The sequence below is a fragment of the Dipodomys spectabilis genome, unplaced genomic scaffold, assembly GCF_019054845.1.
Source record: "Dipodomys spectabilis isolate Male_0828 unplaced genomic scaffold, ASM1905484v1 ptg000006l, whole genome shotgun sequence".
Classification (NCBI taxonomy): Eukaryota; Metazoa; Chordata; class Mammalia; order Rodentia; family Heteromyidae; genus Dipodomys; species Dipodomys spectabilis.
The window spans coordinates 8838332-8856611 of record NW_024870683.1 but is presented as its reverse complement, the minus strand read 5'-3'; the positions used below and the strand labels follow the sequence as shown (position 1 = coordinate 8856611).

The 18280-nt window shown below is 37.9% G+C and overlaps 1 protein-coding gene across 3 annotated transcripts in view; it reads right to left on the bottom strand.

Moving 5' to 3' along the window:
* Positions 1-3495: 3495 nt before the first annotated feature.
* The window catches only part of Zcchc7 (zinc finger CCHC-type containing 7), a 194600-nt gene continuing 179815 nt past the window's right edge, over positions 3496-18280 (bottom strand). For 2 of the 3 annotated variants that reach the window (XM_042695825.1, XM_042695816.1), the window contains exons 7-9: positions 10841-10936; positions 6386-6503; positions 3496-4318 (exon numbers count right to left, since the gene is read on the bottom strand). In XM_042695825.1, the coding sequence (XP_042551759.1) occupies positions 3882-4318; positions 6386-6503; positions 10841-10936 (651 nt within the window). In that variant the 3' untranslated portion in view covers positions 3496-3881. Of the gene's footprint in view, positions 4319-6385; positions 6504-9606; positions 9747-10840; positions 10937-18280 lie in introns of all 3 variants that reach the window. The other variant, XM_042695831.1, reaches the window with a different exon arrangement.

Here is an 18280-nt window from a genome sequence, read left to right as displayed (position 1 = left end):
TTGTTTTGAAATGAAAAGCAGGGCCAGAGAGTCTAGATCTGGGCTAATTTTCCCTCAACCACGAGGCAAAACTCTTCCGTGTGCTCTAGTCTGTGCTCATGAGCCATGAGGCTTTCCACTCTGGTGAGGACAGAAGCTATTTTTGGCTATGTGAACTCCAGAAACTAGTACTTTCAAGTGGTTTCCTCACACATGGCCTCTGACCAGTATACAGCTGAAGACTTGAGGGAACCCTCTGCTGGCTTCCGCGTTGTCTGAACAGCTCCCTTCTCTCTTGGTGATTTCATCTGCAGGCGGAAGTTCCTCTCTGCCAGACTGCAGCTGCTTTTCTTCCTTTCCTTGTCTCATTACCTCACTTACTGGATTTTCTTAGGAACATTACCTATTATTTTAAAAAGCCATTTGTAAATTGTTAAGATGCAGTTGTATAGTGTTGTTTTCTTTGGATAGAGCAATGAAACGTTCGCTTGCAATCACATTGAGCTAGCTTAATCATATGAACATCTGCATGACATGATAAGTCATGTCCTCCAACCATTGGGACATCTTTGGAATGGTAAGGCCAATTGGAAAAACTTAAGAACCTAAGCTGGACTTCAGTCCTAGTGATGTCTCCAACAACCTAATAATCATTCCCCACTCCACCCCAGAACCACTACTTGAACCTCAGGACACCACATGCTTGTTCAGCTGACACTACCACTTGAGCCATGCTTCTAGACCCCCAATGACATTCTAATCCAGTCATACCTGCCTACACTCCTCAACTCTTCCATTTCTCCCCAAGCGGGCTCACTTCACTCCTTCCTGGCCCATGGGTCTATATTTACTTGCTTCAACTTAGCCTGAGGCTGCTATTTGGACCTCCCTTCTCCCACATTCCCTGATAATATGATCAATTACCCTCAAGTGGTTGGGTCTCCACTGGTCCCCACAAAATGGTTTGACCTTTCTTGGGATGGCTTTCACACCTTAACTCATGTCCATCTAACATCTCAAACATTGGCAATGTGATAAAATCCTAAGCACGGTAGAGAAGGCTGCATCTTGTCAGATGTGGGAAGCAGTTGAACTCACTCCCTACTGAACAATTCCTTTAGAGAACTGGATGAGGATTTCACAGCTGACATGTTGGGCTTGTAGTGTCTGTGGGAATATTCTGTACATTGTAGAATGTTTACCAATATCTCTGACCTCTTCTCCCTAGAAGGTAAAAGCAGCCTCCTAGTTGTGCAAGCAAATTATGTATGATGAGACCAGGGATCCAAGACAGCTACAGAATCAAAGGGCTTCCTATTCTGCATGTGATCTTTGGCTGGCAAAATTCTCAGATGTTTCTTAAGGAGAAGCTTTACTTCTTATCATTTATCAACACCACTGATGCTCAACAGTAATGTTCCTTTGCCCGCCAGAGTAGCAAAGTGAAAAAGGAATGACAATGTGATATCTTTGTGTGGGAATGGGGAAATAGATGCACAAATAACTGGGAAGTTCTGACTTTTTGGCAAATTTGGTAATATGACTAAAACTTTCATGAAATATATGCATGCTCTTGAGTTGTAAGCTCCATTTTATGGAGATTTGACATAGGATTTTACAAAATAATAATCAGACACAAGAAAAACTGTTCAGACACACACATATACAAACACACATACTAGTATGGAAGGCTAAACACTAAAAGTTTTAACTGTATCTTTGGATGGAAGAATGACGTATAACTTTTGTCAAGTTTTCTCCTTAAAATGAGTATGTAATCTCTGCATAGGAGGTAAAGAAAGCTAACTATAAGCATGGCTAATATCAATATCCATGCAAGTTAGGTTTTCCACCAAGGTATCAAGACATTGGTTTCCCTTTGTTCTCCAAACATGAATAACACTGGACCTCACAGAAAGGAGCCACTTGGGCTGCTTCTAATCAAAGTGGGCTCAGAAATAAATAATGTTTACTGTTTTCTCAATCTTAGTGCTTTTACAGATCCTTCATGTTTTGGACAGCTATCCAATAAAAGTCTCTATTTAAACTGCTGAACCTTTAATTATCTTAAACTTACCCACTGTTGTTTGACCATTTCAAGCCTCCCAGGAACAGAAGGAATACTATCCATCACATCATAATAAGCCATGCTTGTCTCACTGATGCACAGTGACAATCATCTCAAGGCTTACCTCACTTTTTTTTTTTTTTGGTCGTGGGGCTTGAACTCTGGGCCTGGGCTCAGAGTTCTTCAGCTCAAGGCTAGTGCTCTACCACTTCCAGTTTTCTGGTAGTTTATTGGAGGTAAGAGTCTCATGGACTTTCCTGCCTGGACTGGCTTTGAACCATCCTCAGATCTCAGCCTCCTGAGTAGTTAGGATTACAGGTGTGAGCCACCGGTGCCTGGCTTACCTCACTCTTATGAAACTATTTTTCATGACTGTCACTTTTAGCAGTGCTAAGAGATTCTGGTTGCTTACTTTTGGACCAAAATACCTTTTGCTGATGTGAGTAAAGGCATTCATACCATGCAATAAAACAGCTGAAAGCTGCACAGCAAAAGGGAGGATGGAGGACTAAAAAGACTGTGGGCCTACAATTCACATTAAGTGGTTTGGGAAGGGGAGAATTCTCCTTCTCCCCAAAGGCAATAGACTGATCCTATCAGATAAATAGCAGTTTACATACTTCCTAAAGGATAAAACACAAATTAGTTTATGGTGACTTACTAACTACAGTCACTTGTTTTTTTTTTTTTTTTTTTGGGTCCGGTCATGGGGCCTGAACTCTAGGCCTGGGCGCTGTCCCTCAGCTCTTCAGCTCAAGGCTAGCGCTCTACCACTTGAGCCAGAGCACCACTTCCGGCTTTTTTTTTTCTTTTTGCTTATGTGGTGCTGAGGAATCGAACCCAGGGCCTCTGGCATGCAAGGCATGCGCTCTACCACTGAGCCACCTTCCCAGCCCCTACAGTCACTTGTTTAACCCAACTAAGTTCTCTGATACCCAACTTCTCATTGTCTCCTTACATAAAGACACATTTATTTACTGTTTCAAACCTTTATTTCTTTTTACTCTAACATTCGGCTTTGGTAAGTACAAAAAGTTCACAAATACAAAAAATTCTGTACAGTTGTGTAGTAATTAGAAAAATCTATGAAAAGACAGTTTTAAAAATTGGGTAATATTTATCTAAGTGATAATCTTCTTGATGTATGGCTATAAAAATGGTAAAAACTATTTCACAGTTATTGTATTAAATTTTTGGTGACCCATTTTTACCTGTTTCAGGAAATGTCTTATATATTAATTTTAGACAGATTACTTGCCTGCATTTTGCTAAAGCCTACCTCTCAGCATTATCAAAGATGACAAATTTATTTTTACCATCAGCCTGTGATGTTCTGTCCAAAGGAAGATCGTCATAACTACTTTAGAATCAAGAAAAACTGGATTTGGATTTATAGTTATTTTTTTTAATGTTAAAAAAAGAAAAGAAAAAAATGCTGAAAAAGAATGTAATAGTATTAATATCTATTTTTACAAGTTTAATTTTCCCACTCATATTGCTGATGAATTACATTTGATGAGCTTTTATTTACTTATTTTTTTTCAATATATTTACAAGAAGTTTTCTTGAAAGACTGGTTTTTCCTATCTCAAGGACTCTGGATAAAACTGTATTACAGCAGAAGATTAAGGTGTCTTCTCATTTTCCGACCTAGTAACCTGTTGGACAGAGAAGTGAGATCTCTATGGCCTGTGTACAGCAATTCTAGGCATGGCTAAAATTGAGTAATGATAGCCAAACTATCCTTTATTTAATCATAAGCAATTAAAAATACTGCTAGAATGCTGTGTTCACGGAGCTCAAATAAATATGGAAAGCCAGATCAGTAGCCTTCTCACAGCTTAGACTTTTTTCTTCTTTGCTTAATAAGAAATAAATTATCATCACTATCATCTTCCATGTGTCTCTCTTTTTTCTTCTGCTTGCTCCGCTGGCTCTCTTTGGAAAGCTTGTCTTCTCTCAGTTCGTGGTAATGTGATGAGTGGTGGGAAGACTTGTGAGTCTTCTGGGTTTTAAAGTTGCTGGAGGAAGGGTGGGGTTTTCGGCCCCTAGGGAAGTCCTCTTCCACTTCATGATGCCTGCCAGCTTTCCTGTGCTTCTCCTGTTCTCTATTCTTGTTCATTTCTTTCTTACTTGCTTTATCTTCTCGAGGCTGCCTACTGCTTTTCCTTGAGTCATGGCTCTTTCTTCTATCATGGTGGGGTTTCTTATATGCCGCTTCCATATGTGGTCTCTTGAACTGTCTGGGTAAGTCTCCATTTTTCTGCAGTTCTGAAAAATATAAAAGGGTTTTTGCATATTGAGCAGTTAGACAGTCCATGTTGAACTTGCATAGATTTGGAAGTAAGGTGTCACAAAGGGAAGCTACACAAATAGCATGTTAACATTCTAAAAAGCTTTTGCTGAAGTTAAAAAAAAAAATCATTCACTAAAAATAGAACAGTTGCACCCTGATTGCTGAAAAGGGAAAATATCCAAAAATCCAATGATAATTATTATTATTCAATATAGTTTAAAGATGTTTCAAAATAACAGAGGACTACAGTAACAACAGTCATCTTAGCTTCCGAAGAAAAGTCTTGTCTCACCACATCAAGGTTCCTCCACGGACAGTCAGCCCCTGAAGATAAGGCAAAGCGAGATGTACAAAATGGCCTTTTGATGGTCTCACAGGAGGTTTCTATCGTCCTGTGACTATAAAGCCTGGCCCAGAATGGAGACGAGAGGTGCATACCAAAATAATCAGGAAATTTTCCTTCTCCGAGTTGACTTGGGGAATGCGTGTGTGTGTGTACACACATGTATGTGCATGCATGTGCATGTATTTCACTGGTTGGTTGTAGTGCTAGATAATGTCCCATTTTGTCATGTCATGAACATCTTTTTTTTTCACATGAATATTTTTATGGTAGAGATTCTGACAGGGCTAGGTGGGAGATAAAGTAAAAGTAAAGAAGTGGCCTACAAATACTTTCAGCATAAAATAACAATTCCAGATTTGTGCTGGAGTTACAAAACTAAATAAAAAGAAAAAAAGTTAATGTTTTTCTCAGATTATAAAAAAGCAGCTCGGTGTGGTGGCTCATGCTTATAACGAGTGATTTAGGAGGTAGAGATCAGGATGATCTAAGTTGACTTGAAAGGCAGAGATCAGGTTGATTTAAGTTGAAGGCCAGCTTGGACACAAAGTTTGAAAGATCCCATCTCAATCAGTAAAAGTTGAGTGTGTTAGCATGTGTCTGCTGTCCCAGCTACTCAGGGTACACAGGAGGACTGTGGACTAATCTGGTTTGGGTATAAAAGATGATTCAAAAAATAATTAAAGCAAAAAGGGCTGGTGACATAGCTTGAGTGGTAGAGTGACCACTTAACAAGGATAAGGGCTTGATTTCCAACACTAGTACTCCTTCCTGCCCCCTAAAAGTTATATTCACTACAAAAATTTGAAGAAAAAATGAAAAATAAAAGAAAGCAGTCATAATCCTTTAATTCAGAGATGACATTTTCATACATTTCTTTTAAATTTCTTTCTAGTTTGGTTGCCTAGTTACTATCTTTATGTGCTATAATTTCTCTACAATTGAGATAAGTTTTATATGAGATTGAACACATAAGCTATGCAGGAGCTTTAAGTAATTTTTCTAGTTTCCTCAGAATTAGTATCTTAATTTTGATAGGACTCAGAGAATCTAAAAAAGACTAACTTCAAAAGGGCAAAAGAGCCAACCACCAGTGACTTACACCTGTTATCACAGTTACTCAGGGGGCTGAGATCCAGAGGACTACAGTTCAAAATAGGACTCCATTTCTAAAATAGCCAGCAGAACACCAGGCAGGAGGTGTGGCTAAGGCGGAAGAATGTCAGTCAAGCATTCGAACTGAGCAAGCAGGAGGCCACGAGTTCAAGCCCCGGTTAAAAATAAAAAAAAAATGTTAGGAAGTCAGCAGACTGCACTGAGGTAGCTGTGGGCCTGGAGCTCTGCTTGCTAGTAGCAGCTGAATCAGAGTTAACTTGAAAGGAAGTCCCATCAATTACCTACAAAGAAAGTATTAGATACATACAGAAGGGAAGGGAACTACTTGTCAAATAGAAAAATTTCAAAGGAATCTTTAACATTCTGCCTCCACAGATAACATTATTTTCTTGAACATTTTCTGAAATGCTTACTCAGAAAAAAAAAGTTTATCATGAGCAGATTACAATGGGATTTTGAAGTCAACACTTATGTTTTTAGGATCAAGAAAGTTATGGTTTCTATGGTAATTATAGAAATACATTTTTCTATGCTAACCAATGATCTCTTAAATAGGCAAAGACAGTGAAGTTTAATTCCATACCTTTTGCTTTGCGTTTTATTCTCTGTTCTCGCTCCCGAATTTCGTATTTGTCATCATAGAAATAGATGAACGGAGATGTTGGAAATGTCTGGTTAAACATCCTTCTTTCTGTACATTCCTACAAATTGCATTTGAAATTGCCATGTCACAAAGGTGCACTGTTCAGCGTACCTTCCTGTAGGCTTTGTGGGCCATGTTAATTCTATAGAGACAAGCCCTACCTCACTGGTGCCTCAGACTGTGGCTGATGGAGTAGTCCTTAGCTGCTGGGGCCACCCAGGCCAGCAGCCTTATTTTGCTTTTATGCTATCTGAGGCTTGTTTTTTATTCTCTTCCTTACCTACGAAACTCATCTTTTCTCAACCTTCCCTCGGTTTGAGTTAAGAGTACTGAGGAGTGGAGCTGACTGCACTTCGAGGCTGTACCATAGCTAGCCTTGTGCTAATCATCTGTCCTTTCCCGTCTCTTCCAAAAGCCTTCCATCAACTGCTTGTCCTGTTGCTCCATCCCATCCTCAAAATGTAGCTATACATTCTTATTAACCCTTTCCTCTTTCATCTAGACACAAGTGGTTTGCAAGCTTATATTAACTCAATATTCACTATTCACTTGAGCAATGAATAGGAAGTTCCTTCCTCCTTGTCTTCCCTCTTCCTTCCTGTTAAGATCACTGCTTGCACTTGCAACTCCCCTACTTTCATGATTCTGGCCTTCCTATGCCCAACAGCTCCCAAATCCACATGCTTTGGCCTGAGCCACTCCCCTGATTTTAGGCTATTTAGCAGAATTTCTGAAACATTTTTTTCTTTAAAAAAATTTTCCTTTTGAACTCTGCTATTTTGTCTTCTTCCATCTTATCTCAATTTATTTACAAATATTCAATATTTTTTGGCCAAATACTGAAGAAAAATACAGAACCTTTTACAAAGTATGGAAAGTATGCACATAGAATTTAGCTGATTATTTCCTAACATTGACCTTACATACTAGACTTGTATTTCTAAGATATCTGACCAGGCTGGTAGACATACATTTTTATATACTTCATTTGCAGAGTTAAGACAATCACGAATCAGGGCTGAGCGTGGTGGCGCACGCCTGAAATCCCAATTACTCAGGAAGTGGAGATAGGTAGATCACAGTTTGAGGCCTGCCCAGGCAAAGTTGACAAGACCCTATCTCAAAAACAAGCCGAATATGCTGGCGCATGCCTGTGGTCCCAGCTACTCAGGAGGCGGAGGCAGGAGGATCGCGGTTGGAGGCCAGCCCAGGCAAAGTTAGCGTGATACTCTATCTGAAAAAAACAAACTAAAAGCAAAAGGACTGGGGGCATGGCTCAAGTGTTAGAGAGCACTTGCCTAGCAAGTTCAAGGCCTTGAGTTCAATCCCCAGTCCTGAAAACAAAAAACAAAAACAAAAAACAAAAACAAAAAGAAATAAAAAAGAAAATTATGAGTAATTCCAAATATATTCTTAAGAATAGAAAGTAATGAAAATCTTCATTTACCATTGATATTGTATTGTAACAGTTTACCTTAATTGACTTCTGTTTTTAGCCCCAAGACAAGAGTTTTCAAAGAACCAGCTTTTGGTTTTCCGATGCTACTTTTTATTTCCTATTTGATCTTACACCTTTACTATTTCCTTCCTTCTGCTATTTTTTGATTTTGTGACTTCCTAAATCATTTTGGTCTATTTGGGATCTTGCAGGTTATAAAGTAAGCTTATAGGACAACATAAAGAAGTCTTTTTTTTTTTTGGTCAATCATGGGGCTTGAACTCAGGGCCTGGGCACTGTCTCCAAGCTTTTTTTGCTCAAGCCCAGCATTCTATCACTCTAAGCCACAGTGCCACTTCTGGTTTAATGGTGGTTAATTGGAGATAAGAGTCTCACGGATGTTTCTGCCCGAGCTGGCTTTGAACCGTGATCCTCAGATCTCAGCCTCCTGAGCAGCTAGGATTACAGGCGTGAGCCACCAGCGCCCGGCTAAGAAATCTTTTCATAACCATTATCTGTGGTGAAGTAAATTCCCATTCCTAGGAAAAAAAGATAACTATGAAAGAGTTGGGTCTAAGATTCTAACCCTAACACAATGAAAGTATTAATAACAAAATACATGTAGCTACATAACTCATGACACAAATAGTATAGGAGTAATATTCATAGAACTCTTAATACTTTGGGGTACAAAGCAATTTTACCTTTAACAAGAATTCTAACCCTACAATAACAGCAGCAAATCATGATTATAAAAAAAGTACTAGAATCTTGGTATAGTCAGCCAATACCCACACCAGAAACCTTTTGCTACTCCCAGCTCCCCCTCTTTTCCTGAAGTAGTCTCTTTACATAGTGTTTCTCTAGCTAGAGAATGAGGAGAATTTGGGTAGGCAAAGTCCTATCTTTCACATGAAGAGTCAATAACATCTGCAGGCTGAATTTCTAAACGTGAAGGGAAGCGGTTCTCAGATGTATTTAACAATCGATATAGTCTTATTTGGATCCTGTACAGCTGAGACTATATAGAACTATACAGTGACTAAAATGTTTCCAAAGCTACATGTAAATTATATTTTGATTATCCGCATTGTTGGTCCTCTCCATTAACACAGACAATTGATAGCTGGTGATATAATTTACTTACTATTCTGAAATGGCCACTCCACTCATCTTCTTAGTGTTGGCTAATCTAGAGCACTTTGTCTATACTTTTATGTAACTTAGAACTTACCTAAATCTAGATTTCAATATAAATTCCAATGCTTTAAACATATTCCTATATTGGCAGCAAGCATCCTACTCTAATTGTTTTTCTTTAATTGAGCAAACACAAATACTAAAATCATATCCTTTTGCTGTGAAGGGGCAAGCAAGCATAAATTGTACCATCTCTGATTTGTGTGGCAGTGGATTAATTATGTGAGTATATGAGTATGTCCTATAAAAAGTCTTGACAACATCTGAATGGTGGTAACCAGGATGAATGCACAGAGTAATTAAATCTAGAGATTATAATTCTATAAAAGAAATCTCTAGTTAAGCTGTCAATGTGAGTTCTACAGAAGCGAAGTTGAGTATTCTGTAGGATCGCTCCATCTCTATCACCATACGATGGGGTTTGATCACATTGGAGACAGCATCCAAATCAGTGCTGTACAACTTCTTTGCTTTGGAGATAAAGACTGAGGACCAAAGAAAAAAAGTGAGTAGTTCAAATCACCTGGTTAAGTCAGTAGCGAAGCAAAAATTAGAACTGAGAGCTGGGCGTGGTAGTACACGCCTGTAATCCCAGCACTTGGGAGGCTGAGGCAGGAGGATCTCGAGTTCCAGGCCAGCCTGGGCTACATAGCGAGACTCTGTCTTAAAAAAACAGAACAACAACAAAAAAATTAGAACTGAGGATCAGAGCCTCATTCTGGCTATCAAATCCTACCCTTTACCCAACAGTTCTTGCTGCCCGAAAATGGAGGAGAAACCTGATCTGCCGATGGGCTCTTTGTAGCATTTTTTCTTCTTCCAGCCTTTTGTCTTTCCCTATATCTGTAGGACTCCCAAGGTCTGTATTAGTAAAATGTTAGAAGCTCAAAAGGTGACTGCAATACTCCCTCTCCCACTTTACCCATTCTATTGCTCATCCCTCTATCTACTTTGAGGACTCTAGAGCCTCTGTGCAATCTGTATCCTGTCACTGAATATGATTTGATACTAGTTTAGTGTGGTTTCTAGGCAATAATATGAAATGCCTGCATGGAGAATGGGAATACGCTTTTCCATAATGATTTTCTAATCCCTAATTCTAATGCCACTGCTTTCCTCCTCTGCATCAAGGTTCCCACAATCTGTGGGTTCTGAGATTATTCTTTATTGCATCTTGTCTCTGCATGAGTTACTCCTGCTTACACTTAATGTGGCAACTGTCTAGGGGATTCATGTCCATCTCATAGCCAACAGTTTCTTCTGCTCTGATACCTCAACATCTAGAATATAGTTTAGTCCTTTCGGTTGGGCCTGGGGAATATGCTGGTTGTAAGTCTGGGCACTTGTAGGTGGGTGAGTCAGTGATATGCCACCTGTCTTTCTACTATTGAAGATCAGGGATTGAATGTGAATGATGAAGGCTTAACTGAGTATGAATATGGTACCATGGAAAATTGGAGAACTAATAGAAAATATAAAACAATGTATCTATGTCCAAGTAATGATAAGATCTCATGAGAACTGTACTATGTTCTTGATGACAATTATTTGTCTCAGCTGCTATTTTTTCATGTATGTTTAAAACAATTAGTGTTTACTGCTCTGAAAGTTACTCTGCAAAGACAGAAGAATTAGTTAAAAATACATTAAATCTTGCCTCTGAATATTAATGTGTAAACAAGTAAACATTCAGGAGTTACATTAATTCTGAGCTCCTCTTTCATAACTCTTTATGCTCAAATGTCACTCAAACTTACGTGTCCATAGTGGCCTTTTTGTGCACAGTTGTAGCAATACACTAAGGCTGATTGTCCAGAAGGGTTCTTTGGCTTTTTTGGTGGTCCAGGTTTGGTCTGAAACATAAATATTTGTGTGGCTTTCAAATTTTAGCATAAAGTTAAAACCTTGCTTTCCAAAACAGTTCTTTTTAGGTATGAAATTCCTTAGAAATAGTGTTCCTTAAAGTTAGTGTGGAGTTATAGTAGGTTGAGGATATAGCCAGCAACATTTAAGGAACAAGCAAAGGAGCTCATAAAAGGGACAGAGAAGGGAGGGTTCAATGAGCATGTGGATACACAGGAGGACACAGACTTAGTCCTTAACAGAGTATTTCCAAGCATGATAAACTAATCTATAATGCCATATATGGCAGAACGGCCTGAAGATATCAAGACTGAGAAGTAATCCATCACAAGAGTAATAAGTAGGAGCTGGGAAGGTGGTTCAGTGGTAGAGCACTTGCCTTGCATGCCTGAGGCCCTGGGTTCGATTCTTCAGCACCACATAAGCAAAAAGAAAAAAAAAAAGCCGGAAGTGGCGCTGTGGCTCAAGTGGTAGAGTGCTAGCCTTGAGCTGAAGAGCTGAGGGACAGTGCCCAGGCCCAGAGTTCAGGCCCCACGACCGGATTCCCCCCCCCCCCAAAAAAAAGAATAATAAGTATATACTGGTAACTATATTTTGAGAATTTGGAACTAGTTAGTGGGGTACCAAGAATTTTATAGAAGGCAGCAGGGTAAAGACTGAAGGGTATACACAAATCTAAAGAGAAGAACAAAGAACCTGGCGCCTGTGGCTCATGCCTGTAATCCTAGCTAGGATTTAAAGCCAGCCCGGGAAGGAAAGTCCGTGAGACTCTTATTGCCAATAAAAACCACTAGAAAACTGGAAGTGGCACTGTGGCTCAAGCGGTAGAGCGCTTGCCTTGAGCTGAAGAGCTGAGGGATAGCGCCCAAGCCCAGAGTTCAAGCCCCACAACCGACCAAAAAAAAAAAAAGAGAAGAACAATTACCCACAGAAGCTGGGGTGTTAGTTGCAGTGGGGAAAAAACAGCATACAACGGGTTTCAGAGTAGCTCCAATTTCCTGTATCTTGCACATGGAAGTGGTTACTTGGATGTATGTTACATAAATAATTTATTAGCTTATACAAGCACCTTATGTATTTTTCAGTATATATACATATATATATATATATATATGACATTTTATGAGAAATGTTAAAAAACTGAATACCTATTAAGAAAGGGGGAGAATAGCTATTTTATTTGAGAAGTGTGAATAAGATGGTGCAGTATCTAGGAGAATTTGATGGTTTGTTTTTCAAATGAGAGGGACCTGAGCATGCGAGAAAGTAGAGATGACAGAGCAAGACCTGCAGAGGGTAGTGGCTTTAACCAGGAGGACAAAAATCTAATCCTTGTTTCTTCCCTTTTTAGGAGACTGGAAGATAAGAGGTAAGGATGTATGGCAAGGGCATGGATGTGAGTAAATTTATTTCACATGTTCATTACTGTGATCATAAAACAATGAGTGCTAGTCTGCCAACAAACTTTTAAAATTAATTTTTCAAACAGGTGGTTTGTGGAGGGTTTCTTTTCTTGACATAGGAAAATAATGAATAGGCAACAAAAATCTTCACGCAACTTACTTGTACCTCTTACTTCCTAAAAAGGAAAACTGGATGTTATTTTTCTTTTCACTGTAATCCAATAGCTGATAGAAAGTATTTAAAGCAGAAAAGATTTATTTTGAAGAAGGAAAACTGGATATTATTTTTCTTTTCACTGTAATCCAAATACCTGGTAGAAAGTATTTAAAGCAGAAAAGGTTTATTTTGCTTACAATTTCAGAGGTTTCAGTCCATCTTGGTGGCAAAGACATGGTGCAGTAGCTTACATCATGAGCAGGAAGCAGAACAACAGTCACAAGAAGAGCAAGATACAGCAAAAGACATGCTGTCAGCAACCCACTTCCTCCAACCAGGCCCCTACCTTCCACAGTTCTCCTTCCTCTTGATAGTTTATTCAGTCTGGATCCATCAATGTATTAAATCATTGATTTGGTCACAGCCCTCAGGATGTAATCTCTGAATCATCCTCACAGACAAGCCTGAAGGTGTGCTTTACTTTCACATAGGCATTTCTCATATACAGCCCATCTAGCAAAGCTTCTAGCTCTCTAAGACACATCTCTTCCCTTTCACCCCACTACTACTCCATGGAGTATTTACCTCTCATTTGGATGACTATAAGAACCTCATTATGGGCTGGGAATGTGGCTCAGTGGTAGAGTGCTTGCTTTGCATGCATGAGGCCCTGGGTTTGATTCCTCAGCACCACATAAACAGAAAAAAGCTGGAAGTGATGCTGTGGCTCAAGTGGTAGAGTACTAGCCTTGAGCTGAAGAGCTCAGGGACAGTGCCTAATCCCAGAGTTCAAACCCCACGACTGACAAGAAAAACAACCCCTCTCCCCCAGAAATGAACCTCATTACTGGTGTCTCTATTATTTTCAATACAAAGCAATCTTGCAGGTATATGAGGACATCTCTCTCCTCTAATAGCTTCACATAATCAGGAAAAACCAAGCCCTTACAATGGCTTACCATCTTTCTCTTCTATCTGTCTGACCTTGCCACATGCTTTGGAGCATGTGCCAACATGTCACTAACGTTTTTGTTGCTCTCTGAGCAGTCAAAATAAACTTTTAATACACTTTGGCATCAGCAGTTCCATCTGCCTGGATCACTCTTCTCCCAAATACAACATAGGATACTCAACTCCTTCAAGTTTTTTGGCTCAGTGACCATCTTAGTGAGACCTTTTTGACTACTAGCTCCCTCCATGTGATATTGTAGGGTATGTCCCTTCCCTTTGAGCCTCTCCAACCAACAAATCCCTTAACAAAAAACAAAAGCCAGAAAAAAATTAAAAAACCTCCATGGCTCTTTTCATATCTGACACATTAAATATTTTACTTGTTTTAGTTATCCACTCCACTTCCCACCAGGCAAGGAGAAAGTATATTCTGTGAAGTCAAGGATTTGTTTGCTTTTGTGTTCCTGGAACACAACTAAGCATAAGTACAAGTTCAGTAAGTATACTAAATAATAAGGGATGCATATTAATGCATATGTAAACATATGCCCACCATAAACATATGCCCACCGTAAACATCTGATAAATTTTAGCTACTGTTAATAACAATTAGGTGCCTCAAGAAAGTATTTATGTCCTTAAGGGAAACTTATAAAATCATACATATTAAAAAGCTTGAATAAATGACTAACAGCTTCCTTAGTGTCTCTTCAGCTTCACATTGAGAGTGTGGAACCTATCAGGAAGGAATTAGTAAAGCCAAGAGTGACAGGGATGGAGAGAGCCTTCTTAATCAATCTTGAAAGCATGTTTCACATTGACACGTAATTTTATTTTGAAAGTAATCTTAAATATAGCCCTTCTGTTCAGTTATACGTCTTTCTGAAGTGCAAACATTTGATGCTTATTCATCTGAATAATGTCACTATTTAAAAACTTCCATTATAACTAATAAAAATAGCATCAGTATTTATATTGTGCTATGAAATTCTAAACAGTTTCACAATAATTAATTAGTAAATGACACGGCAAGCACTATCTACATGCTCTCATTTTAATAAACTATCATGTTCTAGGACTTAATAGGAATGAAATCAGCCTAGATCTTACCTAATTAGAGAACATTTCTGTATTAGAATACAGTACTGAAAATTCAATAATGATTTCCAGTGGACAAGTTTTTATACTATAATCTAACAAAAATCTTTAAGCTATTTAAAATATGAGAAATACAAATCTTGATTCAACACTTCTGCCTTGGAGTATGCCTTTAGTTTTAATTAACAGTAAAGATCCAATTTAAGGCAGAATGTGTCAACTGATTAACTCTGGGTTCAGGGTTCTGTCACATGCGCCTGTACTGCTGACAAAAAGTTAATAGCAAAGGAGTGAATATAGTTTTAGAACTTTTTTGAAGTCAAAATATATCTAAAGTCTTTGACCCAAGATATAGCAAGTCAACTATTCATGAAAGTTTTTTTTTTGTTTTTACAGACATTTAAATAATCTATATTTGTAGGGTGATATCTTGGAGATTACTTTACTATCAATATATAGAAGTAATAACCTGGTAGATAGCATTACCTATGAAAGGTCCATCCCATCTGCTATTCTTGCTGAAAGCTTTTCATGCACCAGTAAACTCAGTAAATATCAGAAGATAACGCATAAGCCTACCACGCCACGGATTTACTTCTAATGTCTCCTCAAAGTGCAGCCCAATGCAACGATTACAAATGATTTTCTTCTAATGTCATTTTACATAACCCTTTTTTCTGCATGAGTAGGTAGTGCCGAATGAATGAATGAATGCCATTAAAACAGTTAATCATTATCTGGGACACTGGCCTCACTCCCTTCACTACTAGGAATCTCCATGACAAAGGCCAAGAGATCAAAATGCTAGAGCTGCCTCAGTGTCCTATTTCTAACAGTAATTTTTTATGCAAATGAATCTGCTGGGCATCTCCCTCAGTGACCTTGAGCTGCCCTTATCTAAACTGACTTTGATCCAATGAGAGCTTGCATCTAATTGATGCTTATTACTATACAGGATGCAATTAATTTCACTAATTAAAGGGATTTTTCTACTTTTGTGAACACAAAATAGATTTTATTTATAATCACATATATAGACTATAGACTATATGTTTTAATTAACCCAGTTTTCATGTTAATATATATTAATAGGCATATTAAAAACAGCAAAAGTATTCACAACAAAGTACAGCACTGAGAAAGTAGTGATTACCTCTACCTCTGATCTTTCTGAACAAATGCATTTGCCCAATACATCTTAAATCAGTGTGATCTTCATGCTTGAGAACAGTTCTTACTCTTCTAAAAAATTTCCAAATCAATGTATCCTTTTAACAAACTAATGTAATTCTTTCCCCAATATTTATGTGTTAAAAAGATTCAACCCAAGGGATCAAATAAGACTTCTAAAGAAAACGTTACTCTCTAAACTGAAAGCTTGCAAGGTCCCTTAGTTGAAGTGATCTATTCTGTTTGTATTGAGAAGGAATTCAAAATATACATTCTTTTCCTATTTACTGGTGACCTTAAAAAGGCCACAGACAGTTTTTAAGTACTTAGTATTATGAGGAGTAGGTAGGGAAAGAAGGTGGGGGGGTGGGGGCTTCTCTCCTTTCTTTTGGTATATATAAATGTCAAAAGAAATGTACTCAGTAGACATTCAAGGAAATTCAACATCATTATCATCTTAGTACAAAGGGAATAAAAGTGAGTTAAGTTGGACAAATAGATTTTCAGTAAAGGGAAATGAAGTTTAATGTATGAGCAGGCAACAATGATGATCTGTATACTAGCAGTCATAGACTGATATTCTTCCCTTGAATTTAGTTCTTTGAGCTGGGTCTTCATACCTGCAATCTGAAGTGTAGGCCTCACTCCCCCATGGTTTTGGACAAAGCTTTCTATTTGCACACAGTTCTGGCAAATATTCCCTCACTTCCCTTTGAAAAATATTGGGAGAAATTTTCTTCCTGAGCTGAAGATTTGGTTTTGTTGTAAAACAATGCTTCCTTAAATTTTTTAAGCTTTTAAAAATTTTTTCTTAGTGAAAAGAGAATTTACTTGTATCCCAGTGGGTAATGTTGCCATTTCCTCCCACATCCTAAGAATTAAAAGTACTGTATATAATAATATACATATATTTTTATGCATTAAAAGTATGTGATATGTCCAACAGACTGCCAACCCAGTGGGTAATTCCTTAATTAGGCAGATTTTTGAAACATGTATTATGTACACAACAGACCGGAACGTCTCCTTTGGAGCATTTTCTAGTCTATCGGGTGATTACATCATTAAGCCACACATGCTACGTAGAAAAATCCTTATGAAAATTCATGAAAAAAATGTACAGCACATCATTAGCATGCAGCAGATATGTTTGCTTTTGATATTTTTGTTTCAAAAAAACTTCTCCAAACCCTATATGAAGTAATTATTCTAGGTCATGAAAACATGAGAAGAGTATCAGATACTGGTGAAAATGAAAATTACAAAAAATTGCATTGCTCATGGTTTAGCTAAGTAATTTGCTTTATTGGAAAATGGACTCAAACAATGTTTTTGAACTGTAGTAGAAAAAAGGATATTGATTTGAATGTTCCAGATACAACTAACTTCTCCCCATACCTCTCTTTTAGATACATTGAAGTTTTACAAACCATGGATTTTAAGGGTTACAAATGACCAGTAAAGAAGCCATTGATTAGCTAAAGCCTTGTGCTATTATATGTGTGTATACTTAAGTATTCATCTTACATAATTCTTTAATGGACTGCATGAGTGTATTTTTGTCAATAAGCTAAAACTATTTTAAAGTAATATAAACAAATGTGAACTGTTGGTATAAATCTAAATAGTGAAAAGATTACATATTTCCAACATTAAGTACTAGGTAAAACCTACAAGACAATATATTTGAAGACTAATAGAAAAGAATCATCAAGTTTTGTAAAAAGGAGATTTTAAAGGAACTAAATTAGGATCATCCTTTTCGTAAATGAGACACCTGCCCCACTAAAAAACCCCCCACAACAAAAAGAAAATTGTCAGTAAGCAGAGAACAATGAACATATGCAAGACAGTGAGGATCACTGTAATTCACTCCCTGAATGCTCCAAATCTTCTTGGCTTAAAAAGCATCCCAATTTTCTCTAAAGGTAGTGGCATTTATTCACTGGGCCATAGCTAATTTTACATGGAATGCAAAAATGTTAGTTTAAGTTTAATTTACCACCCTATTTAAATATTTCCAATGTAGCTCTCAAACTGCAGAGTTATCCCTCTGTCTATTTTAATTTTAAAGTAAGTTAGCAAAGGCTTCCTTCTTAATCCCCAGAGACTACCTACATAGTGACACAAACGCACAAATTTATGACAGCAACACAAATGCTCTTCTGAAGTAATGTGCAACATTAAGTGAAAATCGTTTCCTGGAAAGATATTATAGGTATCTATATTTTATTTGCCATCTTAAACATATCTGGGTCTTTATGGCCTTATTTTAAAAATGTATTTCCTTTTTATATTTCCTGGTGCAAATGGACTGCATAAATAAGCAATGTGCTATGAGGCTTCAGACCAGCCGATAAAACCTTTCAATTTTCATGCCAGCTTCTTCTTTTGTAATTCAAATCCGCCTGGAAACTGGCAGCTCTGAAAACTGAAACAAGCACTGCCACAAATACCTTGTAATGCTATCGACCTTGTCTGCCCATGCAGTGAGAAAGGGGGATGCGTATGTGTCTGCAGCCATCCAGATAACACAACTCATTTTTTTTAGGGGG